At 46.9% G+C, this 27,101-nt stretch overlaps 2 protein-coding genes across 4 annotated transcripts; one reads left to right on the top strand and one right to left on the bottom strand.

Moving 5' to 3' along the window:
* Positions 1–9,562: 9,562 nt before the first annotated feature.
* Positions 9,563–16,827, bottom strand: GNL1 (G protein nucleolar 1 (putative)). The gene is made up of 12 exons (XM_025890856.2): positions 16,691–16,827; positions 16,126–16,291; positions 15,627–15,763; positions 15,318–15,469; positions 15,129–15,200; positions 13,977–14,184; positions 13,715–13,810; positions 13,113–13,307; positions 10,923–11,101; positions 10,673–10,835; positions 10,278–10,418; positions 9,563–9,912 (listed from the first exon to the last, which is right to left on the bottom strand). The coding sequence occupies exons 1-12, from the start codon at positions 16,761–16,763 to the stop codon at positions 9,671–9,673; spliced, it is 1,824 nt and encodes a 607-aa protein (XP_025746641.1). The 5' UTR covers positions 16,764–16,827; the 3' UTR covers positions 9,563–9,670.
* Positions 16,819–23,045, top strand: PRR3 (proline rich 3). 3 transcript variants are annotated; one of them, XM_025890858.2, is made up of 5 exons: positions 16,819–18,010; positions 18,697–18,759; positions 20,706–20,888; positions 21,246–21,536; positions 21,725–23,045. In XM_025890858.2, the coding sequence occupies exons 1-5, from the start codon at positions 17,905–17,907 to the stop codon at positions 21,829–21,831; spliced, it is 750 nt and encodes a 249-aa protein (XP_025746643.1). In that variant the 5' UTR covers positions 16,819–17,904; the 3' UTR covers positions 21,832–23,045. The 3 variants fall into 3 exon arrangements, with proteins under 3 accessions (XP_025746643.1, XP_073733598.1, XP_025746644.1); XM_025890859.2 differs by lacking the exon at positions 20,706–20,888 and having other exon boundaries at positions 17,830–18,010; XM_073877497.1 differs by lacking the exons at positions 18,697–18,759; positions 20,706–20,888.
* Positions 23,046–27,101: the final 4,056 nt, after the last annotated feature.

The raw sequence follows: 27,101 nt of genomic DNA, 5'->3' as shown, positions 1-27,101 counted from the left end.
CTTTCTCTCTCTCTCTCTTAAATAAATAAAATCTTTAAAAAAAAAAAGATTTGAACAAATTATAGCTGTGAACATCCCTAATCTGGGGAAGGAAATGTGCATTCAAGTCCAGGAGGCACAGAGAACCCCCCTCCAAATCAATACCTCCACATATAATAGTGAAGCTTGCAAATATCAGAGATAAAGAGAAAATCCTGAAAGAAGCTCGGGGCAAGAGGTCCTTAAGCTACAAGGGTAGAAACATAAGGTTGGCAGCACACCCATCCACAGAGACCTGGCAGGCCAGAAAGGACTGGCATGATATACTCACTATGCTAAATGGGAAAAATATGCAGCCAAGAATACTTTATCCAGCAAAGCTGTGATTCAGAACAAAAGGAGAGATAAAGAGTTTCCAGAACAAACAAAAACTAAAGGAATTTGTGTACACTAAAACAACCCTGCAAGAAATAGTAAAGGGGATCCTTTGAGCAGAGAGAAGCCCAAAAGTAATAAAGACCAGAAAGAAACAATCTACAATAATAGTGACTTTACAAGTAATAGAATGGCACTAAATTCATATCTTTCAATAATTACTCTGAATGTAAATGGGCTAAATGCTCCAATCAAAAGACACAGGGTATCAGATTGGATCAAAAAAGACAGGACGAGGGATGCCTGGGTGGCTCAGTCAGTTAAACATCTGTCTTCAGCTCAGGTCATGATCCCAGCGTCCTGGGGCTGAGTCCCACATTGGGCTCCCTGCTCAGCGGGAGACTGCTTCTCCCTCTAGCTGCCACTCCCCCTGCTTGTGCTCACTCTCTTTCTCTCTCACTCTCTGACAAATAAATAAATAAAATCTGGGGGAAAAAAGAATAAACGAAGACCCATCAATATGCTGTCTGCAAAAGACACATTTTGGACACAAAGACACCTCCAGATTGAAAGTGAGGGGGTGGAGAACCATTTATCATGCTAATGGACATCAAAAGAAAGCAGGGGTAGCAACCCCTATATCAGACAAACTAGATTTTTTTTAAAGAATTTTTATTTATTTATTTGACAGAGAGAGACACAGCGAGAGAGGGAACACAAGCAGGGGGAGTGGGAGAGGGAGAAGCAGGCTTCCCGCGGAGCAGGGAGCCCGACGCGGGGCTCAATCCCAGGACCCTGGGATCATGACCTAAGCCGAAGGCAGACGCTTAATGCCTGAGCCACCCAGGCGCCCCAGACAAACTAGATTTTAAACCAAAGAGTGTAGGAAGAGATAAAGAAGGACACTATATCATAATAAAAGGGGTCTATCCAACAAGAAGATCTAACAATTATAAATATTTATGCCCCTAACTTGGGGCACCCAATATGTAAACCAATTATTACAAAATTAGAGAAACACATTGATAATAATACCATAACAGGAGGGTATTTAACACTCCACTCAGAGCAATGGACAGATCATCTAAGCAGAAGATCAAAAAGGAAACAAGGGCTTTGAATGACACACTGGACCAGATGGACTTCACAGATATATTCAGAACATTCCATCCTAAAGCAACAGAATACACATTTTTCTTGAGTGCACATGGAACATTCTCCAGAATAGATCATATCCCGGGTCACAAATCAGGTCTCAACTGGTACAAAAAGACTGGGATTATTCCCTGTCTTCCCTGCATATGTTCAGACCACAGTGCTTTAAAACTTGAACTCAATCACAAGAAAAAATTCGGAAGGAACACAAATACATGGAGGTTAAAGAGTATCCTATTAAAGAATGAATGAGTCAACCAGAAAATTAAAGAAGAATTTAAAAAATACATGGAAATAAATGAAAACGAAGAAACAACTGCTCAAAATCTTTGGGACAGGGCCCCTGGGTGGCTCAGTCGGTTAAGCATCTACCTTCAGCTCAGGTCATGATCCCAGGGTCCTGGGGTCAAGCCCCGCATCAGGCTCTCTGCTCAATGAGGACCCTGCTCCTCCCTCTCCCTCTGCCTACTGCTCTGCCTACTTGTGCTCTCTCTCTCTGTCAAATAAATAAATAAAACCTTAAAAAAAAACTTTGGGATGCAGCAAAGGTGGTCCTAAAAGGGAAGTATATAGCAATACAGGCCTTTCTCAAGAAACAAGAAAAGTTTCAAATAACAACCTAACCTTATACCTAAAGAAGATGGAGAAAGAACAGCAAATAAAGCCTAAATCCAGGAGTAAAAGATAAATAATAAAGATTAGAGCAGAAATCAATGATATAGAAATTAAAAAAAAAACAGTACAACAAATCAATGAAACTAGGAGCTGGTTCTTCGAGAGAATTAATGAGATCAATAAACCTCTAGCCAGACTTATCAAAAAGAAAAGAGAAAGGACCAAATAAATAAAATCATAAATGAAAGAGAGGAAATCACAACCAACACCGAAGAAATACAAACAATTATAAGAACATATTATGAGCAATTATATCCCAACAAATTAGGCAATCTGGAAGCAATGGATGCATTCCTAAGACATATAAACTACCCAAACTGAACCACCATGAAGAAACAGAAAACCTGAAGAGACCCATAACCACCAAAGAAATCGAGGCAGTAATCAAAAATCTTCAACAAACAAGAGCCCAGGGCCAGATGGCTTCCCGGGGAAATTCTACCAAACATTTAAAGAATTAATACCTATTCTTCTGAAGCTGTTTCAAAAACTAGAAATGGAAGGAAAACTTCCAAACTCTTTCTATGAGGCCAGCATTACCTTGATCCCCAAACCAGACAAAGACCCCACCGAAAAGGAGAATTACAGACCAATATCCCTGATGAACATGGATGCAAAAATTCTCTCCAAAATATTAGCCAATAGGATCCAACAGTATTATTCACCAGGACCAAGTGGGATTTATTCCTGGGCTGCAAGGGTGATTCAACAACTGCAAATCAATCAATGTGATACACTACATAAATAAAAGAAAGGACAAGAGCCATATGATCCTCTCAATAGAGGCAGAAAAAGCATTTGACTAAGTACAGTATTCTTTCTTGATTAAAATTCTTCAGTGTAGAGATAGAAGGTACAAGTATGGAACTTGACTGGATCCTGGTGGGTTTTTTTAATTAATGCTATAAAAGACATTTAAATTGGGAAAGTTTGAATATGGATTAATGTTAGATGATAGTAGAAATTATTAATTCATCATATAATTCCATTGTGGTTGTGTAAGATATATACCGAAGATTTAGGGATGAATGGTGATGGTGTCTGTAAGTTGCTTTCAAATAGTTCAGGAAAAGAAAGATAACTATACAAAGAGATGAAAAGATACAGACAAATAAGGTTAATATGGCAAAATATTAAGATTTGTTGAATCCTTGTATGTATGTATGTAGGTATGTATGTATTTTGGCGCAAAAAAAGGTGATTTTATTAAAGCATGGGGACAGGACCTGTCAGCAGAAAGAGCTGTTGCTGAATCCTTGTATTTAGTGTTTGGGTGTTTATCATCTCTTTTTTCTGTTTTTCTGTATGTTAGTTTTCAAAATAAAACTGGGTGGCTCAGTGGGTTAAGCACCTGCCCTCAGCTCAGGTAATGACACTGGGGTCCTGGGATCGAGCCCAGAGTCTGACACCCTGCTCAGCAGGCAGTCTGCTTCTCCCTCTCTCTCCAACCCTTCCCCCTGTTTGTGCTCTCTCTGTCAAATGAGTAATTAAAAAATCTTTTTAAGAAATTTAAAAAAAATTAAGTTGGAAAGAATGTTCATATTATTCTAATTTTCACACAGTAATTTTTACATATTCCAGGATGCATCCCATTAATATTATTTTTTTTGTTCTCCTCAGGCATCAAGTGATTTTCACTTTGATATTTCAAAAGACACATTAAGAAACATATCCAAACTTTGTTCTCTTTACCCAAGTTTGGTTTTAATATTTTATTAAAAATTCTTGAGTTTGTAAATATTAAAACACTGCAACTTAATGGCACAAGAATGACAATGTGCTAGCAATAAAATAAAAATAGAAGCTAACTATTTAGAAGCAGTAGCAACTCCGTACTTCAAAGATAATTTAAACAGGCAATTTTAAGAGTGCTTCATATATGTACAAAGCCACTCTCCGCCTGCAGTGGTGCTGCCACACCGGCAGAGGACGCTGCTAAGCGTCTTAGATGCCGCTGCAAACCCTTTAACCAATAGCTGTTGCAAGCTCTTAATTAGCTTGAATCGAGGAGTTCATATCAAATTTATTTTATTAATTATGTTTACCGCTTATTGCACTTACTTATACTACGTACTAACTGGTACAGAAGTGTTCTAACTGGTTGAGCCGTACCAGTGCAGACCAGCTGAATGTCAGTGCTGTTTCCTTCTATTAAGACAGCAGCCACTCGGCTCCTGCAGGAGGGTACTCCGCACCGGAACTTTCAGTACCACCAGCTTCTGCTCTCCAGGGCTTGTCCCATTCTAATTCCTACTTTCCCGCATTTCCAACTTTTCTGCCTCACTTGATCCTTCTTCTTAACAGCATATTAAAACACTCAAAACTTTACCAAAAAAAAAAAGTTTCCTCAATTCTATATACTCTGCTCCCTCCATTTTTCTTCCCTTGCAAATACGGCCCAATTTATTGAGAATTGTATCCTTTCCTCCACTGCCTCCATTTCCTTCCTCCAAATTATTCCTCTATCATCTGACATCTGGGGCTTCTGATCTCACCCGTCCAATCGAACTGCTCCCACCAATACCATCAAGGCTCCTTGCTGCCAAATCCAGTGGCCACTCCTCATTCTTGGTGTCATCACTCCCCAGGCGCATCTCACACTTCGCCTTCCTACCTGGGCTTCCACCGCACCACACTTTCCCGGTCTCACCCTGTCAGCTGGCTTCTCTTGCCCTGCCTTCCCTTTGGTGTATGTTCTTTATTTTCTTCCTTAGCTCTCTTCTCCTTTAATGCTACACATTTTCTGAGGGCTATCTCCATTACTCTCCTCCCGCTGTGTGTTGATGCCACCCAAATCTGTGTGCAGCCATGACCCCCCTTCCTCCAAGCTCCACTGTCGCAGAAAATGGTGCCACCCACCCAGTTGTCAAGTCAGAAACAGGGTACACAATCTTGACTTGTCTCTCTCCCTCCTCCACACAGCAAAACGATTCCCCAGACATTAACTTTACCTCCTAAGCACCCCATAAAACTACTTCTCTTCTTTCCATCAGCCACTGCCTTAATTCCAGTTTCCATTCTCTTCCCCCTGGGATCACTGCAAAAGCCTTGGATCTCTCTCCCCTTTCCAAACCAGTCTCTATACTGCAAAGTGATCTAGGTCACAAATCTCTCCTTGTTCTTAGGCTTAAAGTTCTTCACTATTCCTCTGGATAAAGCCTCCATCTTCAGCATGGCTGACAAGGCCCAAGCCTCCCTCTCCTGCTTCACCTTCCCCCACCTCTCCCTTGTACCATAAGCTCCTAAGTCACACTGAATACATTGGTCTTCCCAGTTTGTCATGTGTTTGTTCCTTAACCTTGGCTGTCCCCTTTGGAATGCTCTTGCCCTCTCAATGCCTGGCTAACTCCTAATCAGTCTTCAGGCCTCGGCTTGGACCTCTGTTCCTCTAGGCTTCTTTTGACTTACCAAGACTAGTTTAGCTGCCCCTGTTGAGTATTTTCATAGCAATTATTTACCATAGACTACTGATTTTTTTTCACAGTCTTACATAACTTGCTATACAAACACAGCTTCCAGCCCTGTCCACCACTTCTTCCTGATAAGCATCCAAGACACCCCCCACCCCCATGGAGCCACCACTAACCCATGGGATCCTGTATGACCCTTCTCACAGCATTTATTATACTTTTTTTGTAATTGTCTATTTGTTTCCATTCTCCAATAAACTGTGAGTCCCACCAAGGACCACTTTTTTTTTTTTATTTTATTTTTTTGACAGAGAGACACAGCAAGAGAAGGAACACAAGCAGGGGGAGTGGGAGAGGGAGAAGCAGGCTTCCCGCGGAGCAGGGAGCCCAATGTGGGGCTCGATCCCAGGACCCTGGGATTATGACCTGAGCCGAAGGCAGACGCTTAACAACTGAGCCACCCAAGCGCCCCCACAAAGGACCACTTCTACATCACTTACCACTTAGCAGCAACTGGCAGATAATGATTGCTCAACAAATGTTCAGTGGGTGAATGAATTCTTGGGGTGATTATAGTTCTAGCCAGCTTAGTTATGAAGTTCAATGGACACATGTAATTAATTTACATAGTGCTATAGAATCATTGTATTATTAGTATCTAGCTGTTTTAGTCCTTGAGGGTACAGTCTATGCCTTATTCAATTTCTTTGTTCCAGAAAACTCAGCATGCCTGGCACATATTGTTTTCAACCAACTTTTGTTGATTGTATCAGTGATCATAAGAAATTAAGAAACAGAGGCCCAGATAATTGAACAACCCGAGACTGCACATTGTCCCAGAAGCAGGATTAGAACTCAGTCTGACGTGGTGCCTGGGTGGCTCAGTTAGTTACGCATCTGCCTTTGGCTGAGATCATGATCCCAGGATTCTGGGATTGAGCCCCTCGTCGGGCTCCCTGCTCAGTGAGGAGTCTGCTTCTCCCTCTCTCTCTGTCTGCTCCTACCACCCCCAACCCACTGGTGCTCTCTCTTCTCTATAAGTCTCAAATAAATAAAATCTTAAAAAAAAAAAAAACTCAGTCTGAAAAAAGGGACGCTTGGAAGGAAGTTCCTCAGTGTCTAAATAGAATGCCAGTATGAATGAAAGAAGCACTGAGTTCTCTCCATCAATAGACTCACCAGAGAAGTGCCTGGCTGGCTTAGTCGGGAGAGCATGTGGCTCTTGATCTCAGGGTCATGAGTTCAAGCCCGACATTGGGTGTAGAGACTGCATAAATAAATAAATAAATAAACTCTGAGAGAGACAGAGACACTGGCCAGAAGCCATGGGAACTGCCAGGGCCCCAGACCTCCATGGTCAAGTATCCTCATAGTAGATGTGATGTAGGCCAAGGAATGTGAGGACAGGGGTCTTGGATATTTCAGCATGGAAGGGAGATTGGACCCCTGGTTTCCTTTGTCCCTTTTAGTTTCAACTCTCAGCCCCAGGTACTGGTATTGGGGTATTATTTGTCCTTCTCTGAAATCTGTTTGATGCTAAGATAGTTCTTTTCCCAGTCTTTCTTTGCTACAGTGAGTGAGTCACTGACAGGTGCCTGGGAAGAATCATTTACAGTATAGCCCGTGGGGGATGTTACCTCCTTCTAGGTGTTCAGCATAAAAATCCCCCCTCTTGGGGCACCTGGGTGGCTCAGTCAGTTAAACATCTGTCTTCAGCGCAGGTCATGATCCCAGGGTCCTGGGATCAAATCCCACATTGGGCTCCTTGCTCAGCAGGAGCCTGCTTCTCCCTCTGCCTGCCGCTCCCCTTCCTTGTGATATCTCTCTCTCTCTCACTCTCTCTCCCTGACAAACAAGCAAAAAAAAATAAAGAAAAGAAAAATAAAAAAAAATAAATAGTAAAATCTTAAAAAAAAAAAAAATCCCCACTCTTCAGCTTCCCCTTCAGCTCCAGGTCTCACCTTTTCATCCCCACACCCAGACTCTCTCAATAGCCCTGGTAAAATTCATGACACACCAAAGAGATAAAAGTGGAGAGAGGCAGCATTGCAGAGGAGGTGGGGAGGGGACAGGTGGATTTCTGATTTTCTCCTTTTCCTCCATTTCTTGAGAACACTCCAATGTCCCTACCTCTAGAAGCAGATAAATCCGCTGCTTCCCTAAACATCATGAACCCTCAGAGGAAGCTGAGCCTTAGCTCCTTTCTTCCACCAGAAGAGTCAGCCTCGAGGCTCAAGAGCCCAAGACGGGAGATAGGTGGGCTTTTCTCTAACTGGGACTTTTTCTTTTACCACACATTTTGAGTAACCTTCAAGCACATTCACATGCTGATGGTATTTTATCTTTGCACTGGACTAGAAATTCCAGGACTTATGTTTTCACTGGGACCAGCAGACGGTGAGCTTGGGAAAATGTGACCAGGACTCAAAAGCCAAACATGTCAGCCTCTCCTAAATATACTTTGTTTCCTTCACTTCTGGATTGACCAGGTTTCTACTGGCATTACAGAAAATTGCCCAGGGACCCAGATCCTGCAGGGGATGCTTTACAGGGAAGAGAAGGAATCTGGTACTCCATCTTCTCCTCACCCCTGCACCTAACAGTATAGGTTTGTCAACCTGTTGAAAACACTTTTTGCTACCACTTAACTCACACAACACTGTGGCAACCAACAAAACAAATCCCATTTTCCCTCTTACCTCCAATAATTAAGTCTAGGAGTCTAGCTGCCTGCTTAACAAAGAAGTACAGAAAGTCTTCAGATGCCCTGACTCACAAGATAACTGACTGCTGCTGAGATACACAGGGCTCCATAAGATAGCTTTGGCCACCTGCTGAGTTCTAGCTCAGACCCTGCACTGATTATCTCTGTTCCGTCCCCAAACCAGGCTAACTGGGATTCAAAACACCGGCTCGGGGCGCCTGGGTGGCTCTGTCGTTAAGCGTCTGCCTTCGGCTCAGGTCATGATCCCAGGGTCCTGGGATCAAGCCCCACATTGGGCTCCCTGCTCGGCGGGAAGCCTGCTTCTCCCTCTCCCACTCTGCCTGCTGGTGTTCCCTCTCTCGCTGTGTTTGTCTGTCAAATAAATAAATAAAATCTTTAAAAACAAAAACAAAAAAAAACAACAAAAAACAAACCACTGGCTCTGTGCCCTCTCCTATGAATCTCATAGACCTTTAGTGCATGTGGGCCTTTAAATAATAAAGCTTAACACTGTACTTAAGGGGCTGGTCTGCTTAAATCATAAATGTGCACACTAGTTGTTTGCCAGTAATTAAGATGCTACTTGTACACATTTAATCACCATTTCCACAAACGTTGTCTTAACTAAAAATTTCTATCAACAGGAAGTCCTAAAATTATAGTGTATGAGCCCCAAAGATTTGGAGAATATCACACACCCTTCTTAATCCAAAAACTTGGGTGCCTGAGAACGGGGTCTTAATCATGGCCAGGCTGCATGCACATTTAGGTCAGGCCCTGTCTGCGCATCTTTATATGCTCAGTGCTTAGCAGAGATCCAGACACACGGTCGGTCCCTGATAAGTATTTGTTGAATTTGAATAAATCCTATAAAAAGCTCACACGGAGACATCAGCTTGTCCCACCTCTTATCACTTCTGCTCCAAAAAGCTCCTTACTAGTAGACCTTAGTAGACCCAGGTCTAGCAGCAGGGGGGCATACAAGAGAGAAGGAATGGCACAAACTCCGAAAGAGGGTTGGATTCAGACCAGGCCTCAAAGCCTCAAGTGACTTCCCCTCCCCATGTTGATAATGGGATTCATACGGTGCAGAGTGGGAGAGTGAGCAGAGACAGTGGACTTCAGGGCCTTACAACCCAGTGAATTAACCCCTAAGAGAACTCTTCCTTCCCCAAGAGGGGAAAGAAAGGAGGAGAGGAGAGAGGCCTCCTGCAGCTGGTGGCTAAAACAGCCGCTCTCACCTCAGTCCATTCGGGGAAGGGGCTACAAAGCAGACAATCTTTATTCACAACTGGGGCAGCAGAGGGGAGGTACCCCCAGGTCAGTCCAGAAGCAGAGACGCTGGGGGGAGCAGGTGGAGCAGGGCAGGGACTCAGCACTCGTCCTCTCCCAGTAGGGCGTAAGGGTTTCGGGCAGCCAGGCCGGACCCTGGAGCTGAAGTTGGGGTGTCCTCATCCCCTTCCCCCTCCTCGTCCGCATCCCGGTCCTCCTCTCCCTCCTCCTCACAGGAGCTGCTCAGCTCTTCTTCTTCCTCCTCCTCCTCGTCACCTGCTGGCCCCACCCTGCCCTGCAAAACCACCAGCTCTGTGGTCTCCGGATGGGACTCCCAGGTGCCTGGGGAACGAAAACAATAAAGGAAAGTTTTAAGCAAAGAACTACAGCCAAAGAAAGGTGGGGAAGAGGCAAAGACTAAGAAGTGACAATTGGTCTTGCAGCTGCCAGCATCCGCCCGTTCATTCATTCAGACTCCCAGGTGCCGGGCACTGAACAGCAGCTCCGCCTACACGAGCTCTGCACCGCCGCCTGGCCAGGGGGCAACTCCCACCCTGCCTTTGCAGATCAGGAAACTGTCTCAAAGACGCTTAGGAACACAGGGCGGGCCGACAGGTACAGAACCCAGGCCTGACCCTTGTTCTGTGTGGCCACAAAGCCCACACCCTTCTGCCTACAGTACAGCACAAGAACACTGGCTGTCTGACCTTTCTGCTCACTGTAGCCCGGGGGATGAAAACACAGGCTGAGGCGCCCGTCCACTGCCAGCCGTAGGAGGCTATTGGCTGCTCTGTACACATCGTTCCGCGCTGCCTTAGCTGTCTTATAACCACGCTTCTCTGCCCAGGCTGGAGAGAGAGAAGAGAATAGTGCAGAGGGAAGCCATTAACTGGGCCCAGTCACCACCACCACCCCATTCCCATAACACAGCCCTTCCAGTTTTCTCCAGAACATCCCAGGCCACTGATCTTGCAGGCCCCACGACAGAAATCCAGGCATGAGTAGCCAGGTGCTTCATCAATGGCAGAAGCTCTGAGGAGAGGTGAGGAGATATGGCAGGGTTCAGGGTAAGGGGAGGAGAAACCAGGGACATGGAGCCCACCTTCACAGATGTCCCAGGCACACCAGGGGTGTTCCGCTGAGGGATCCTTGGCCTCTGGGTGGCGCAGGTGGAGCAGGACCTGCACAGGGATTCGAGTGGCCAGGTAGCCCACGGCAGTGTATGGCTCCTGGATTTGGGCAATGGGGTAGATCCCTGCCAGAACCTGAGGGGAAACAAAATGCTCGGTCTGTTCCTGACCTCCTGCCTCCTCTCCCTTCCTGCCCACCTCCCCCCCACCCCGCCTGCATACCTGTAACTGCCTGGGCAGAAGGGATGGGAATATGAGGCCAGGGCAGTCACAGAGCTTCACAGAGGGGGTGAGAAAGTAGGTCTGAAAATATCTGGTGTGGCCGGGAGTTCTGGAGACACTCACAACCTTCCTGCCCACCAGCCCGTTGATCAGAGAAGACTTGCCCACATTGGGGAAACCTAAGGAAGGCAAGAAAAACTAACATCGGACAGTTCCCTACTCTGCGACAGGCAGGATGCAGTGCTGTAGCCATAGATAAAAAGGGAAGTAAAGCACAGAAATTAAGGAAGCAATATAACCGTGCAAATTTCAAATCAGACTCTGGGCCACCAGGGCTGAATCCTGGCCTCTCCACTTATCAGTTTTGTAACCTCAAAGCAATTCATTTTCTGAGCCTCTGGTTCCTCATTTTACAAGTGCAGATACCTTCAAGCTCAAAGTGGTCAGGATTAAAGATGACTGTGTGGTTCACTGCCTGCAGTACACTAAATGCCCAAAACAAGTGAGACATGCAGCTCATAATCATCGAAACTTCTCCACGGAGAAGACTGAAAACTCTGAGGCTCACTGTCACTCTCTTCAGGAGCCCCTCCATCACTCTGGGTGACTTTGGTATCTGCACAGGTGGCCTGTTTAGCACCTTGGCCTCTCGGTGCCAGCATCTATCTGCCAAAAGTCATTTCCAACTACCCACTACCGTGGTCATACCCTGGATCTGGTCAATTCACACCTCCAAAATCTCAACTGCAAGCACCACTCTCTGCCCTGATATCCTATCGTTCCAGCTCACTTACTCTGTTCCTCAGTTCCAATAAATCTTCACTATTCCATACTGGACTCTTGTCCTCACTTCCCTTCTCACCCAACTGAGATACCACGACCCAGCTCTACAGCCAGCCCCTTTCACAGACCATGAACTCCCAAGTCGTGCGCCTCTCCTCCGCCTTACTTATTCCCATGGCTCCCATCTCCCAATGCTCTGACACTCTGGCTTGTCCCATAATCACCAAGCTCACTCCCACATCAAGATCTTTTCATTTACTGATCCCTTGGCCTGGAAGGCCCTTTTCCCCTATCTCCAAATGGCTACTTCCTCTCAACATCCCAGGTTTTCTCAGAGGGGGCTTTCCATGAGAATCCCCCTCTCTGCGTCACTCTCTGCTCCCTTTCGTTGCCGCTAAATAATATGATTTCAAATCATGAATCAATTCACTTCCAAGGCAATAAGCTCTGTGATAGTAGGGACTTTCCTGCCACTTTCATGACAGCATAATGTGCTCCTGGAACACCTCCTGGCACTTAGTAAATATTTGCCGAAAACTATTAGTAAATCTAAGCTCAGCACTGCCTGTGCCACAGAAAATGCTCTCCCTTACATAACTGTGAACACAGAGAAGTTACTGTAGATGCTTAAAGGAGTGGACACCCCACCTCCCACCCTTGCCAGGGAGAAGCAGGAGGAAAGGACTGGAAAGGGTGCCATCCGTCAGCAGTCAGGTAGGTTGTTCCCAGGACAAAAAGGAGACTAAGTCAGGAGCGTTTCCAAGGAGTCCAACTAACTACTCTACTCCCCTTAATTTGATTCCCCTATCACCTCAAGATGCCACAACTTTGCCCAAGTCGCTTCTTACCTCTGCCACCAACAAAGGAAAGAGGCCCTGGGCCCGAATCATACATTCCTTTCTTCCCCACCAAGAGCAGAGACAAGGCTCTTAATTCAGGGAAGATTCTCCTTGATGACAGACTTAAAGGGTAAGTCTCAGAAAGATACTAATGCTAACTAAGCTCCTGCTAGGACTTAGTGATTTCTCTACTACAAACTGACGAATACCATGGAACAGTTAAGATGGATGTCATTTAGAACAACGCCTGGTACCTGGTAAGCACCATGTAAATATTAAATTGTAACAATTGTGATCATTACTATTAACACTATTTGTCAGTCATCATTAGGCTATCCCTATGCTAGTCTCTTCATTCCTCACATCCGTTCTTCTAATTGTGTGTCAGCATCTTCATTCTAAAAATCAAAATAACTAAGACTCAGAGTGGGTAAATAACAGTAAGAGCTAAGAAAAGCCTGAATTTAACTCAAGGGTGCCAGGATCTTTCCACTATTGCCGACACCTTCCTTTTCTGAAACTCTGTACTTCAGAGGAGGCCGCCATGCATGGGCCACCACTTCCTTACCCACACAGCCAATGGTCACCACCCCATCTTTGTAGCGTTCCCGGGTCGGGCCGGTGGGCTCCATCGCTGAGTCAGTCTGCTGCTCCACCAGGACGGCAGGTCCATCCTCTTCTTCATCCTCCTCCCCAGAGCCGTTTCCCCACGTGGCCCCTGCCACATCTCGGGCAATCTTCTCCCGCCAGCTGCTCAAGTCCACTGTCAGGGAAGGAGAAGCTGAGGAAGGTTCTCCCCAGGGCCACCACAGATGATTGCACAGACTACGCACGGCACAGCTGACCTAACTGGCACCCTCTGGAGTTGGAGAGTGCCAACCTACATGACAGATCGTCCCTAGCCTTCACTTGACCCCACCTAGAAATCATGTCAGTTTTTGAGTTTCAGAAAAATACTGGGAAGACTGAAGACAACAGACCACTGGGGCTCCTGCCTACCTGCTGCCTTTGTTGCCGCCAAGTCAGTTTGCTCCCTCTTCTATCCCTCCCCCTGGCTGCTCACCTACCTCCGTAATAGAAAGGACTAACTTCAGGGAAGGTAAGCAAAATGACTCCAGGCCCTGGGTCGCCCCCATATCCTTCCACAGCTCCCCTCTTAAGAGTGTATACCTTTCCCTGCAGTGATGGCTTCACAGGCTCTCAGCAACTGCTCCGGCCCCAGGGCCCGAGTCCATCCTCTCCCCCGCCTCCGACTCTTCTTCAACACTGGGATCAGAGGGCACAAGTGTTAGTGCATGGGCTTATGCATCCCACCTCACCCACCACCCTTAGGCCCAAGATCAGGACTCCTTTGTCAACAAGGCTCTCTGTTCTCCCTGTTGTCCCCTGCCACCCCACCTCTCCCATGCTGCCTTCCTCATTGCCCACTCACCGCTACTAGGATCCTGTGGGGTGCGGGGGTCCCGAGGGAAAGAGGTAAAAAGGACTATGTGGAGCTGGGGATAGTGTTGGTGAAAATAATGCTTCCAGGCAACCACAAGAGCCGGTGGGGCTAGATCCACCTTGTTCAGGACCAAGATCAAGGCCAATCCAAGTTCTCCAGTCACATACTCGTAAAGTGCTGGTGGGAAATTCACAACCTGGGATAGGGTTGGTGAGAGGAGAGAGCAATGAGAGGTCAACCCAGAGTTCTCTGCCTCCAGCTCCCCACTCACCAGGCACCACTCAGAGACAAGACTGGTGGTTAGCAGATTCTGGGGCAAAAGGGTAAATCAGCAAAACCGAACTAGAAAAATAAAGCAGCAGTAAGCAATACCTGTACATTTGTCTTGGGGGGACTTCTTACAGGTCCTGATTAGGGATAGAAATGAGCCAAAAACAAGACAAGAAAACAGTGATACCTAGTATACTAGTGTAAAGGTTGGGGTCAGGATAAAACTTAATACCTGTTTTTGTGTGCACACAACTATCTACACGTATATACGTGCATGTACGCACATGTACGTGTCTGCAGGTTTGTGATGAGCATGTGTGGCTGTGTGAGTGCATATGAGCACACACATCCGTCTGTGTGTGTAGAAGTGTATGTATACGTGCCGTTAAGGACTTCCAACCTAAATGTCCCCACAGACCTCCCTTTCTCCCACTAGAGGACAGCAATGGAGTGGTAGAGCCAGGTTAACACAAGGGTTGTCCAGCAGCCAAGTTTAGAGCCTTAACCACTATCCTAGCCTTCCACATAAGGCTGATGTGGTGGGGCGGGGGAAGCCCTCAGTTGCCTTCACAGAATCCCCTGAAGCACCACACTAGAACTTTCTACTGGCCTAGTTATGGTGGAATGAAAACGGGATACACAGTTTTTCACCAAAGGAAGTAAAGAAGAGCGTCTGTTAACCAGAGCAGGAGTGACAAGCTGCGACACTGATGAATAAAGTATTGAGTTCCTGACTGCAGACATCACTACGAGGTAGAGAAGACTAGAAAAGAAAGATACCTCTCCATCTCCCAACTCCTGCCTCTGCCCTTTACCCCACAAGAATCCTCCTCCCCCATCCCCCTTGTCACCCTCACCCCCAGTACTCACTGGATGTCGGGTATCAGTGATAAGCAAGACAATGTCAGACATCTCCAACACACGCCACAGCTGCCGCCATGTCTGAAAAGGCAAGATCAGTGGAAGAGTACCTAAGGCCAGAATTCCTCTCCTGACTGACCCCAGACCAATTTGACCAAGGGTCACTATGCCAGACTCCTGTCCCTACTCCATTCTCACCTCCAGATTATGCTCAAAGTAGCTGAGTTTCTCAGAGGTGTAAGACCCATGAATCTTCCCAAGATACTCCTGGAAGCTCCGTTCCTCCTGGCTCATTAGCTGCTCTTTGGACATCTCATAGCTCCAAGGAGGACGTCGGGGAAAGTCCAGGACTGGGAAGTTAAGAAAAAGACCAAGTAAGTCTGAGAATAGTTTCAGGGCTCAAGAGTGGATCCCAGACCTCTCACCCCTCACAGTCAGCTCTTCCTCTTCCAACCTCCTTCCCCCAGCCCATTGCCTCTCCCAAACATCCAGCTGTTGAGCTCTCACCTGAGCCAGGCTGATAGACCTCCCGGATGTCCAGCTCCAGCAGCTCAGCACTGACCGGCTGTAGCACTTGCTCGCGGGCTGCCCTCTTTCTCCTTTCCACCTCCTCCCGGCTATCTCGCTCAAAATGCAGCCGGTATCTAATGGGACAGGGACCACGGCATCTCTTGCAATCCCGTGGCCACAAACTCCCCTCCTGGGCAGACAACCTCGTAGAGCTTTCTCTCCAGAGTTGTTCAAGTCTCCTCTCAGTCGACTCTCCCTCAAGTACCTCTCCCCCAACATTCGGCCTTCCCCTAAACCTCGCCCTTTTAAAAGCCAGGAACTCTCTCCAGCCCCTCCGGAAGGAAGGATTGTGGCCCGCTCCGGTGAGCCAGCTGCCTGCGGAGACTCGGCATACCAGTCCCACCTCCTCCACCAGCAGCAGCCAGCTTTTCCCCCCAACACTCTCGCTTCCGGGTAGGCGGGGATGCCCCAGCCAGCGCCCCCTGCCTGCTCTCACCGATTTGGGTCATAGCTTCGAGGACCCAGCCCCTGGGAAGGCTGCTGGTTGAGCCTGCGGATATGATGGGTCACAGATTCCCCGTCCGAGGTGTCGGTCTGCTCCTCCCGCCGCTCCCTGCTCCCGCTGCGGCTGTTGGAACTGGATCGCAGCCCATCTTGGAGCCCTGCGGGGAGGAGGCGGTGACGCCACTACGGGACGGCTCTAAGGGGCCGTAAGACCCCTTCCCCGGTCTGTGTGACTTCCCCTCACACCACCCCACTTCTTTTGAGGCCCGATCCTTCCACCATCCTGCCCAAGACCCTACCGGATGTGCGTGGGGGGGAGTCATTCCTCCTCCAGGGACCTGCGGGGATGGCGCCCCGTTCGAGCTGGAGGGATTCCCCTCCCCCAATTCTCCATCCTTTCCCACCCCTTCCAGGGAGACTGGGGTGAGAGAGAATCGCGATCTTCGGCGCGCTGCCAACACCCACTCCCACGCCCCGCGGGGATGCGGCGGGCACACCCCTCCTTCCAGAGGTGCGGGAGCCCGAGCCCCGCCCCCTCCCCTCACTACCGCACTGACCTCGCTTCCGCTCCCGCTTGTCCTGCAACTGCTTCTTCTTTTGCTTCACGCTGAAGGGCTTCTTTCTCGGCATGGCCTGGACCAGTCACCTGGCCCACCCTCCGCCGAGCTCCCGCCGCCTCAACTGACTCCCCCCCACCCCCCCGGGCAACCCCCGCCGCCAGGGCCTGGGACCCTAGAGGGGGCGGGGCTATGAGGTGACGTCAGCGGGCGGGCCTGGCCGATTTGCCCCCCGTTGCCTGGGTGAAGGCGAAGGAAATACGGCCACTTCCTTATGCGAGCGAGGCCAGACGAGGATGCGGGGTGGGCTACCCGCACGTGAGAGTCAGTGGCACCGAGAGGGCGCAGCGGCGGCGAGGAAGGAGGCGCGCGTGGGAGGATCAAGCTAACTTCGTCACGGACGCTACCAACTCGCGTTCGGAGGAGGGGGGACGTGTGTCACCGCTACCTTGCGCGCTGGGAGGGAAGCTACCACTCACCTGGAGGGGGCGGTGGAGCGGAGGGCGGGTCCTACCACCTGGGAGAAAGAGGAGCGTGGATGCGCTGAACCTACTCTACCCACCCCTACCCCGGGCTTGACCTTAATGGAAAGACGGGACTGCGCGTCCCGGGAATGAAGTCCAGTTGCTCGTCTACGCTGGGGGCGGGGTCAGACGTCTTGGGGGGCGGGTAGCGGTCTGAAGAGTCCTGGGACCCAAATTCCTTGTGGGAGCGATAAAGAGCAGGTTTACAGATCATAGGGGCACGCGCAGGCGAGGAAGGAAACCCAGGTGGGACAAGGATTTTTGGAGAGAGGTCAGAGGGCATGAAGTTGTGCCTGCAGCCGTTACCATAGTAACCGGGAACCGGATGTGGCGATCTTAAGGGGCGACAACTCTCTCAGGTCCTCTGGCCCGAGAGCCTATCGACTCTATGGCACACAATGAGGAGCCGGTTGTGGGATTTTTTTCAGCGAGGGGCGAAGAGAGGAATTTTTCAAGGCATTTATAGGAACGCAACAAAAAGAAGGCTTGAGACTGCCTCTATGCCTGGCAGAGACCGAGGGAGACGTTTTATGAGAGAATGAGCCGCACAAAAGCGCCTCGGAGCCTTCCGGAAGTGAAATGGCGGGAGCCTCAGCCTCTCCATCCACCTCCCGGAAGCGGAAATAGAATCCCAGCGTGCCCCTTCCTCACTGCCCTCCAAATCCCGCTGCAGCCATTGCCGCAACCACGATGCCGAAACGAAAGAAGCAGAATCAGCAGCAGCCGCCGCCACCGCAGCAGCCCCCGCTGCCAGAGCGGGAGGAGATTGGAGACGAGGAGGATGGGAGTCCCATCGGTGAGGAGCCCGGGAGGGGTGTGCACATGCCTGTCAGCTGGTCGAGGCGAGGGGTTAAGGTCTGGAAAAGGTGCGGGGGAGGGGGCTCTAACGGAAGGAGGAAGGGCGCAAGCGCTGGGGCGGGGATAGGAGGCTGTCCGGTGTGGAACCCTGAGCGAGTTCTCTTCCTTGACCCCTCAACTTCGGTCCGGCCTCTAACCTTTCTGAAGAAGGCAGGGGAGGAGAGGATAAAAAGCTCGTGTGCGCAGTCGCAGAACGGCAAGGGAGAGGGGGCCCTAGAGAGGTTGCAGATTGCGATGACTAGGATAACACTTTGTTACCAGACTTGCACAGGGAAGGTAGAAGTGCTGCCTTCTCTAAACTACTCTGGGGCGGGGGGGATCGTTCTGATTGGCCAACAGTTAAAGAGAGGGATTGGATTACTTCTGGAATCACCTGGGATGTTTTGGGTAGCAACTATGTAAGGGAAAGAGAAAGATACCCTTCCCGCATTATCTTTTTTTTTTTTTCCCCCAAACGAATCGCTTTTTTGAAGAAAGAGCAGGGAGATTTGCCTGAGAACTTGTTAACACTGCTGAGAATGTATCAGGCTTTACTGATTGAATTAAGAAATGAGTAGTAGAAAAACATAGGATCATCGGTACGTTAGTCCATTCTGATGACTATACTTTCATATCTACTCTTAGGACCACCCAGCCTTCTGGGCCCTCCCCCCATGGCCAATGGAAAGCCTGGTGACCCCAAGTCAGGTGAGGATGAGGGGGCTCTGATTCTTTGATTAGGTCCTGGAGAAGGGAGCAACGGAATGGCTAAAACCCAGGAGGACTTAAAACCAAAAGATCAGGGATTCTGTACAGAAATGAATGGAGAGATGTTGTATATTCACAGATTGGAAAGCTCAATGTTGTAAAAATGTCACTTATTCCCAAATTGATCTATAGATTCAATGCATTTCCAGTTACAGTCCCTATAATGGAAATAAGCATTCTATGTTATTACACGGAAATGCAAAGGATCAGGCTGAGACATTGCAAATACAATCTTGAAGTAGGAGGACTTACCCTGAATATCACCATTTAGAACTATAATAGTTATGGTGTGGTATTGGCACAAGAACAGACCTAAAAGTCAATAGCCCGGTACAAAAAGTCCAGTAACAGGCCTGCACATACGTAGACACCTCATTTATGATGAAGATGGAACTGAAATAGTGGTCATTTCAGTAAATGATGCTGGATTAATTGGATATTCATGGGGGGGGATGAATTCTGACCTCCTATTCATATTGTATGTAAACATCAACTCAGTGAACTGTAGATCTAAGTGTTAAAGGTAAAGGAAAATATTTTCATGGTCTTGGAGGAGATAGGAGTTCCTAAACAGACAAGAAACATTATAAAGATTGATAAACTGAACTACATTAAACTTTTATTAATCAAATGACACCATTAAGAAATTAATTGGAAGTCATAGAGTAGAAAATAGTTGAAATAAATAGAACCAATAAACAGCTCGTATCTAGGATATACACAGGACTCTTTTAGACAACCTGTTAGAAAAATGGGCAAAGTATCAGAACTCTCTCAAAAACTGAGCTCTAAATGATCAAGAACATGTGAACAAAACTCAGTATCTTTAGTTGTTAAATAATTGCAAGATGAAAACACAACACTTAAGACCCTTGTGCATGTTGGTGAGATTGTAAAATGGAGCGATTCTATAGAAAACACTACGGAGTTTCCTCAAAAAAAATTAGAAATAGAACTACCACGTGATCCAGCATTCCCACTTCTGGGTATATATCCAAAAGAATGGAAAGCAGGATCTTGAAGAGATATTTGCACACTCGTGTTCATAACAGCACTATTTACAATAGCTAAGAGCTGGAATCAACCCAGATGTTCATTGACAGATGAATAAACAAAATATATATTCATACAACGGAGTATTATACAACCCCCAAAAGGAACGGAATCTTGTCACATGCTACAGCATGGGCGAACCTTCAAGCCATCTTGCTAAATGAAACAAGCCAATCAAAAAAAGGCAAATGTATAATTCCACTTAGGAGGTACTTAAAGTAGTCAAATTCATAGAAGCAAAGTAGAATGGTGGTTACTAGGAGCTGGGTGGAGGGGGAAAAGGGGAGTTGTTTAGTAGCTATAGAGTTGCAGTTTTGCAAGATGGAAAAGTTCTAAAGATCTGTTACACAACAATGAGAATTTACTTCACACTACTAAAACATGCATTTAAAAATAGTTAAGATGGCAAATCTTTGGCACCTGGCTGGCTCAGTCGGTAGAGCATGCCACTCTTGATCTCAGGGTTGTGAGGTCGAGCCCCACGTTGGGCGTAAAGTTTGCTTTAAAAAAAAAACAAAACAGATTTTACGTTATATTACATGTACAAATTTAACGTTACATGTTCCCCAATTTAAAAAAAAAAAAAACCTCTCCAGAATGGCAAAAATGAAAAAAATTGACAATACTAAGTGTTGTCAAAGCTATGGAACAGTTGCCGGTGGGAGTGTAAATTGGTACAGCCACTTTAAAAAAGTTTGACTTCATTAAACTTTAGCATACATATACCCTAGGACCCAACAATACCTCTACTACGTTTATACTCAACAGAAATGCATACATATGTGTAACAAAGACATGTATAAAAATGTTCATAGCAGCATTTTTCGTTATAGCCCCAAACTGGAATCCACCCACATGTCCACCATCAGTAGAATGGATAAATAAGTTGTTGTGTGTGCATGCAATGGGATACTACACTGCAATGAAAATGAACGAACTCCTGCTACAGGCAACCTGGATGAATCTCACAAACACGATGTTGAGCGAAAGGAGCCAGACAGAAAAGAATGCAGACTGTATGATTCCATTTATGCGAAGTTCAAAAACAGGCAAAAACTAACCTATGGTGCTAGAAGTCAGGATAGTGGTTACCTTTGGGGAGGAGGGTGGAATAGTGGGGTAGGAGGGGCACAAAGAGGGGGGAGGAATTGGCGAGTGCTAAGAAGGCTCTATCCTTTCACCTGGGTGGTAAAAACACAGGTGTGTTTACTTTGACGGTAATTGAGTTGTACACTTAAAACTGGTGTATTTTTCTGTATGTATATTGTACTTCAATAAAAAGTAAAAAAACAAAAACACAGGGCTTCCTTATCCGGATTAAACTGGCCACTGATCACCTTTCCATGTCTGTCTGTCTCTCTCCTTCTCTCCAGCTCTTCACAGAGGTCCTCCAGGATCAAGGGGACCAATGATTCCACCACTGCTGAGTCTCCCACCTCCTCCCCGGGGCAGAGGCCCAATTCGGGGAGGTCTAGGCCCCAGGTGTGGCCCATATGGTCGTGGTTGGTGGGGGGCCAATACTGAACCTCCTTTTCCTGGACCAGGCCATGGGGGTCCTTCCAGGGGAGGCTTTCACAAAGAGCAGAGAAATCCTCGAAGGCTCAAAAGTTGGTCTCTTATCAAAAATACCTGCCCGCCCAAGGATGGCCCCCAAGTTGTGGAAGGTGAGGTCCATTTTTTAATGCCTATACACATTTAATACCCATCACTCCCAGAATGCCTGTGAGTCTACCATTCTAAAATGTCTGGAAATGGTAGGGAGTAGAAAATCTGACTGCCCTCTCTATCTCTGCTTTTTGTTACGTGTTTCCTTTCTTATATTTTAAATATACCAATTTTCACTTGTTTACAGACAAATCCAACCGCCCTGTCTGCCGACACTTTGCCAAAAAGGGCCACTGTCGATATGAGGACCTCTGTGCCTTCTACCACCCAGGCGTCAATGGACCGCCTCTGTGAGACTGTGCCTTCCCATCGAGGCTGGAAGGAGCCCTCTGACCTAGCGGCCATATGTTTCCCTGTGGCCCTGTGATGGCTACTGTGAGGCTGTTCCACCCACCACCCTCAGTCAGTGACACCCACCCCCATCCGCCACCTCCCCAATTTGGGGTCCAGAGCTGTGTTTCATCATTGATACCCAGTGTGTGGGCTTTCTTCTGATCCAGCCTCCAGAGACTCGCCTTCAGGACCCCATCTTTGCTCCCTTCAACTGCCTCCTGGATCCTCTTCCCCCTCGCCAACTGACTGCTGAACAGGAAACCTCTTTGGTGCTGTTTCTTGTGCATCTGTCCACCCAGCCCCCAGTACTGCCCTCGATTCCTGAGAGCCCTGGAGCAGTTTCCTACCATTCCCTTCTTCTAGCTGCTTGTTTTAAGTCCTTTTTATGTGACAGCCCCTACCCCCAAAGTTGCCAGTTGCTCTGTGAAACTCACCAGGTTGACCTGGGGTCAAGTATGGATGACTGGTGCAGAGTTACTCCCTGAAAGGCCACTCTCCCTGCTTTTGGATTTTGTAGTTTCTACGTCAGTAGCATGATCCCCACCGCTCTGGTCTGTGATCACTGTGCTTTGTGAAACTGTGTATCCCCTCGTACGTAGCCTTTCTCAGTGTCCGTGGCATCTTTGTGACTTCCCAACACTAGAGTAAGTTTTTCTGCCAAAATGAGTGAGGCTCTTGGTGCCCTCTAGACTTTCCACACCTCCCAACATGGGAGAAATGTGAAACTTTCCACAAGACTGCCTCCCTGGTCTCCCCATTCTCCTGGTGTCAGTTTTTCTGGGTTTGACACAAGCCCATGAGATGTCCTCTGAAGCCTCTGACGGGCTACCCTATTTGCTCTCCAGCCCACTTTAGTTAGAGTACGTCATTGTGAGGCGACCAGCCCTTTCGTCTGAATTCTGTGAATCTCCACCCGGCCTACCTTTGGGTGGAACCTGGACAGTACTGTCGCCCTCATCTAAGCTTCTTCCCTACATCCCTGGCACTGGTTGTTTTCTGTGAAAACGGCAGTGAACAGGTTCGGTTTTGAACTGGCCCTGAGGAAATGGGTCAGGAGTTGTGTGGGCAAGATGGAAGGATGAGAGCCGTTGGAGAACTGAGAATGAATTTTTTTTTTCTTTTTAACATTTTTTTATATTAGTAATAAATGCAGTGGAAACAAGCATTTTCTTCAATCCCTGTGTTCCAGTCATCTCTGGAGGTGCAGATAAGGCTGTTCTTCTTGTAGTCACTTTATTCTTCCATTTGTTCATACACAGTGGTGATGGAGAAGGGAAAAGCTTGAGTTTCTTTCAGTCCGAAGGAACAAGCGAGGTCCCATTAACCTATAAGCATAAAACACACCAGGCTGCATGACGTTCAAGGGTAAGGTTTTAGAGGAGAAAGGAAAGGCCAACTATCCATGGAGTAATTTTTTAATATTCTACCCATCTTTGTAGGTTTGATGTTTTTAGAGTTGTAATGGCTAAAACGGCCTTTCAACAAATATTTGTAGATTTGACTGCGGGCCTGACAATATATTAGACACTAGAAATAACAGAACTAAAACCAATGAATTTAAATCTACAGGGGAGATATGTTTATCAAAAAAATCACGAATATGTGTAAGGTCACACCTGTCAAAAGTGAGACAATGAAAAGGGAGTCTGTAATAAAGGGAGACTAGGAAGGTGACATCTGAGACAAGCTCTGACAGAGAAGCAGGAGGCCTGAGGTGGAAGAGCAAAGTCCAAGCAAAGGTGTTTGCTAAGAGATGGGAAGAATAGGAGACAAGGCAGAAGGAAGAAGAGCGAAACCACTCAGGGCCTTGCAGAACATAAAGATTTGGGTCTTTTTCTTAATACCAAAGCCTTTGAAGGATCTTAGGCAGGTTGATACGGATTAGATTTGTTTTCAACAAGATTGACTCTGTATGGAGCTGACCAGGTTTGGAAGTGCCTTCAAAGGTAACTTAAGTAGTCCAGGTGGGTTATGATGGTATAGACTGGGTAGTGGAACAGGAGAAAAGTAGGTATTTGAAAAGAGATCAAAATGAAAGTATTTTAGGTTTATCAGGGTAGTTCTGGCTTACATAACTACCATTTAAAAAGAAAGGGAGAAAACAGAATGCTAGGAATTTGTTTGGAATTACTGAGTTTGAGCTGCCTTTTAAGATCTCTGGTAGGAGAGAGAAAATAGGTGGGTATACAGGCTTGGTATTCATATTAAAACTAGGGACAGAAATGTCTAATGCATATCTGAGTGTTTTACAATATAGGTGGTAAACCATGAGCATGGAAACACTAAATATTAAGTACCTACTATGACCCAGTTTATCAGCTTTTAAGTTCAGTTGTAACAGAAACCAAAGGTAGTCTTAAAGCAAAATATAAGTTTATTTTGTACAGTTCAAGAGGTAGACAGCCCAAGGTATCAGGCCACCACCTCAGGTATTCAGAACCCCTCCCCCCAGGTTTCAGCTCCACAATTACTGGGGTCAGATCCTCCTATTCATGGTTTGGGAAGTAAAGATAGCTTATCCATGTTCCAATTCTCAATATGGACCAGGAAGGGCAGAGGACACCAGCTGTCTTGGAGGAGATTTCCTCAAAGCTAATACAGCTCTTCAACTTTATGCCACTGACCGTAATAACTAGTCTTTGTAGCTGCCACTGAAGCTTGGATAAGTGATCTTTATTAAAGCAGCTATGTGCTAAGCAAAATACTGGACTTTCAGGATGAACATCCTTTATCAGCCCCTCTGCTAAAATTTCAGGATGCAGTAGAGAATAAGACTAAAAGTGTCAATGCCCTCCAGCCAAAGACCACCAGGAACACACCCATAGTCAAGCAACTGGGTATACTAATTCTGCGAAGGTTATCTCACTAGAAGAAGTTAGGAATGACAGGACTAGGGTTTGTGCTAGGTGATTTGGGGGGAAGGTTCAGGGAAGCGAAATTGTTCTGGGTTGGGTGCTATCAGAAAGTGAGGGCAATTACAATTGCACATCTTAATCTCATATAGAAGGAGAGAGGAATGAAACATGGCTAAAAGTGTAGCTGGTCAAAAAAAGCCACCATTTTAGTGGAGAGGGGGCTGTTTAATATTTATGATGTTTGCAGAGTGACCTTATCTTTGTGCTTAGAGAAGATTATGAACTTTGTCTTCATGACAGTCACAGTAGCCTTGTCTGACATTGGTGTTCTGTGAGATTATGTTCAACCTGAGCACCATGGCCAAGCTGTTAGAATCAGGCCAATTCCCAGTTGTCAGGGGCTGTTTTTCTCAAAAGTGAACACATGAATAATTACAGGTTGTGATTAATGATATTAAGGAAATAAATGAGGTACTGTATAGAGAATAATGGTTGGGGGCTACTTAAGATGTGGTGGTTGGGTAGAACTCTCTGAGGAATCCGTTGTTAAAGTCACCTGAGAGGAGAATGTCAAGTGGGAAGAGAGGGCCCAGAACAGCCTGGAGGATGGCTGACATTTGGTGGCCAAGCAAGAACGAGGGTGAAACAAGGAGAGGGGGGAGGGTTGGCCAGAGGGGGTTGGGGAGATATCTCAAGAGTGTCGTGTCTTCTCTTTGCTTAATAAATATATTTTTTGAATAAATGAAGTAGACATGGCTTGCTGATGAGGGGGAATGAAGAAAGAGAATGACCTTTCAGTTTGGGCCCAAGTAACTAAATGAAAGGTGGTATGATTTTTTGATGGGAAACCTGGAAGAGACACAGGGTTAAGGAGTAAAAACAAGAGCTCGGTTTTATACATATTAATTTGAGATATTTATTAGAGATCTCAGGACGTCCAATAAGAAGTTGGATTTGTGAGCCTGGAGCTTACGGCAGAAGTTGGGGTCAAGAAGTGAAATTTGGGGGGCGCCTGGGTGGCTCAGTTGTTAAGTGTCTGCCTTCGGCTCGCGTCATGGTCCTGGGGTCCTGGGATCAAGCCCCACATCAGGCTCTCTGCTTGGCAGGAAGCCTGCTTCTCCCTCTCCCACTCCTCCTGCTTGTGTTTTCTCTCTGTGTCTCTCTCTGTCAAATAAATAGATAAAATCTTTAAAAAGAGAGAGAAATTTGGGGGTCTTCATCAGTTATGGATGGTATTTAAAGTCATGAGACAGGGCGCCTGGGTGGCTCAGTCGTTAAGCGTCTGCCTTCGGCTCAGGTCATGATCCTGGGGTCCTGGGATCAAGCCCCGCATCGGGCTCCCTGCTCCGCGGGAAGCCAGCTTCTCCCTCTCCCACTCCCCCTGCTGGTGTTCCCTCTCTCGCTGTCTCTCTGTCAAATAAATAAAATCTTAAAAAAAAAAAAAAAAGTCATGAGACATGAGTGCTAAGTCTAGAATAGAGAATGTCAAAGAATGTGCCTCAAAACATTTAGACTTGAGGAGAAGCCAGGAAAGGAGGGAAAGGGAGCAGCCACTGAAATGGAAGGGAAACCTACAGAGAGCAGGGTCCCTGAAAAAAAAAAAAAAAAAAAAAAAACAAGGAAGTGGGAGTGGTCATGTATGTGTGTCAAATGCTGCTGGGAGAGTAAGATAAGGACAGAGAATTGGCCCCCTATCTGTTGATCTTGGCAAGAATGGACTCATAATGGTATAGAGACAAGAGCATGGTTTTAATGGTTTAAGGGGAGAACGGGAGCTGAAAGAGCTATGGGAGCGTCTTGCTCCCACGTCTATTAAGTGGTACAGTTAGAAGCAAACCCAAATCTTGACTGTGGTGGTGGTTTAATGGTTATATATATGTCAAAACTTTGATCCAAGTGTACATTTTGCAGTTTATTCCCTGACAATTTACTGTATGTGCAGTTTATTGTGTATCAATTATACCTCAGAAAAACTGTTAGCCCCACCACCAACCCCCAAAATGAACCCAAGCTTCACCACTCTGTTAGGGGACAGTTCATCGTTTACGACTCTACACTTTATGGCCTTGCAACATATCTCAACACCAGGCCTCTTCCTAAGCAGATGGACTGCGTCTTTCTGCTCCTACTACTTAAAAAACAAAAAGGAAAAATGGATGCCTCTGCCCCTCCGCACTAGTCCGAAATTACTATGTTCAGTACTTAGTCATGCAGCGTCGTGGAGTCACCGGCTCAGGATTCCCCGACAGCCGTTAAGCGCTTTGTTGACGCTGTGGGACTAGGCGGACACCGGCTCCGCCCCGTCGCCGCAGGCACGCCCCCGAGATGACGGCGCGGCGCGCACGTGCACTGCCGAAGTACAGGGCCGGCAGTGGA

Source organism: Callorhinus ursinus, unplaced genomic scaffold, assembly GCF_003265705.2.
Source record: "Callorhinus ursinus isolate GAN/ISIS: 27379988/994484 unplaced genomic scaffold, GSC_fseal_2.0 scaffold26, whole genome shotgun sequence".
Taxonomy (NCBI): Eukaryota; Metazoa; Chordata; class Mammalia; order Carnivora; family Otariidae; genus Callorhinus; species Callorhinus ursinus.
The sequence above is the reverse complement of the archived record's forward strand: the minus strand, read 5'-3'. Positions and strand labels throughout refer to the sequence as shown.

Bases quoted from the DNA above. Each gene is read 5' to 3' on its own strand.
- GNL1 (XM_025890856.2), bottom strand. From the start codon at position 16,763: ATGCCGAGAAAGAAGCCCTTCAGCGTGAAGCAAAAGAAGAAGCAGTTG. The intron at 14,185-15,128 runs GTGAGTACTGGG...ACCCTATCCCAG, and splicing joins TCACTGATACCCGACATCCA to GTTGTGAATTTCCCACCAGC. The intron at 11,102-13,112 runs GTAAGGAAGTGG...TGCCTTCCTTAG, and splicing joins GGTGACCATTGGCTGTGTGG to GTTTCCCCAATGTGGGCAAG.
- PRR3 (XM_025890858.2), top strand. From the start codon at position 17,905: ATGCCGAAACGAAAGAAGCAGAATCAGCAGCAGCCGCCGCCACCGCAG. The intron at 18,011-18,696 runs GTGAGGAGCCCG...ATCTACTCTTAG, and splicing joins GGAGGATGGGAGTCCCATCG to GACCACCCAGCCTTCTGGGC. The intron at 20,889-21,245 runs GTATGATTCCAT...CCTTCTCTCCAG, and splicing joins GACAGAAAAGAATGCAGACT to CTCTTCACAGAGGTCCTCCA.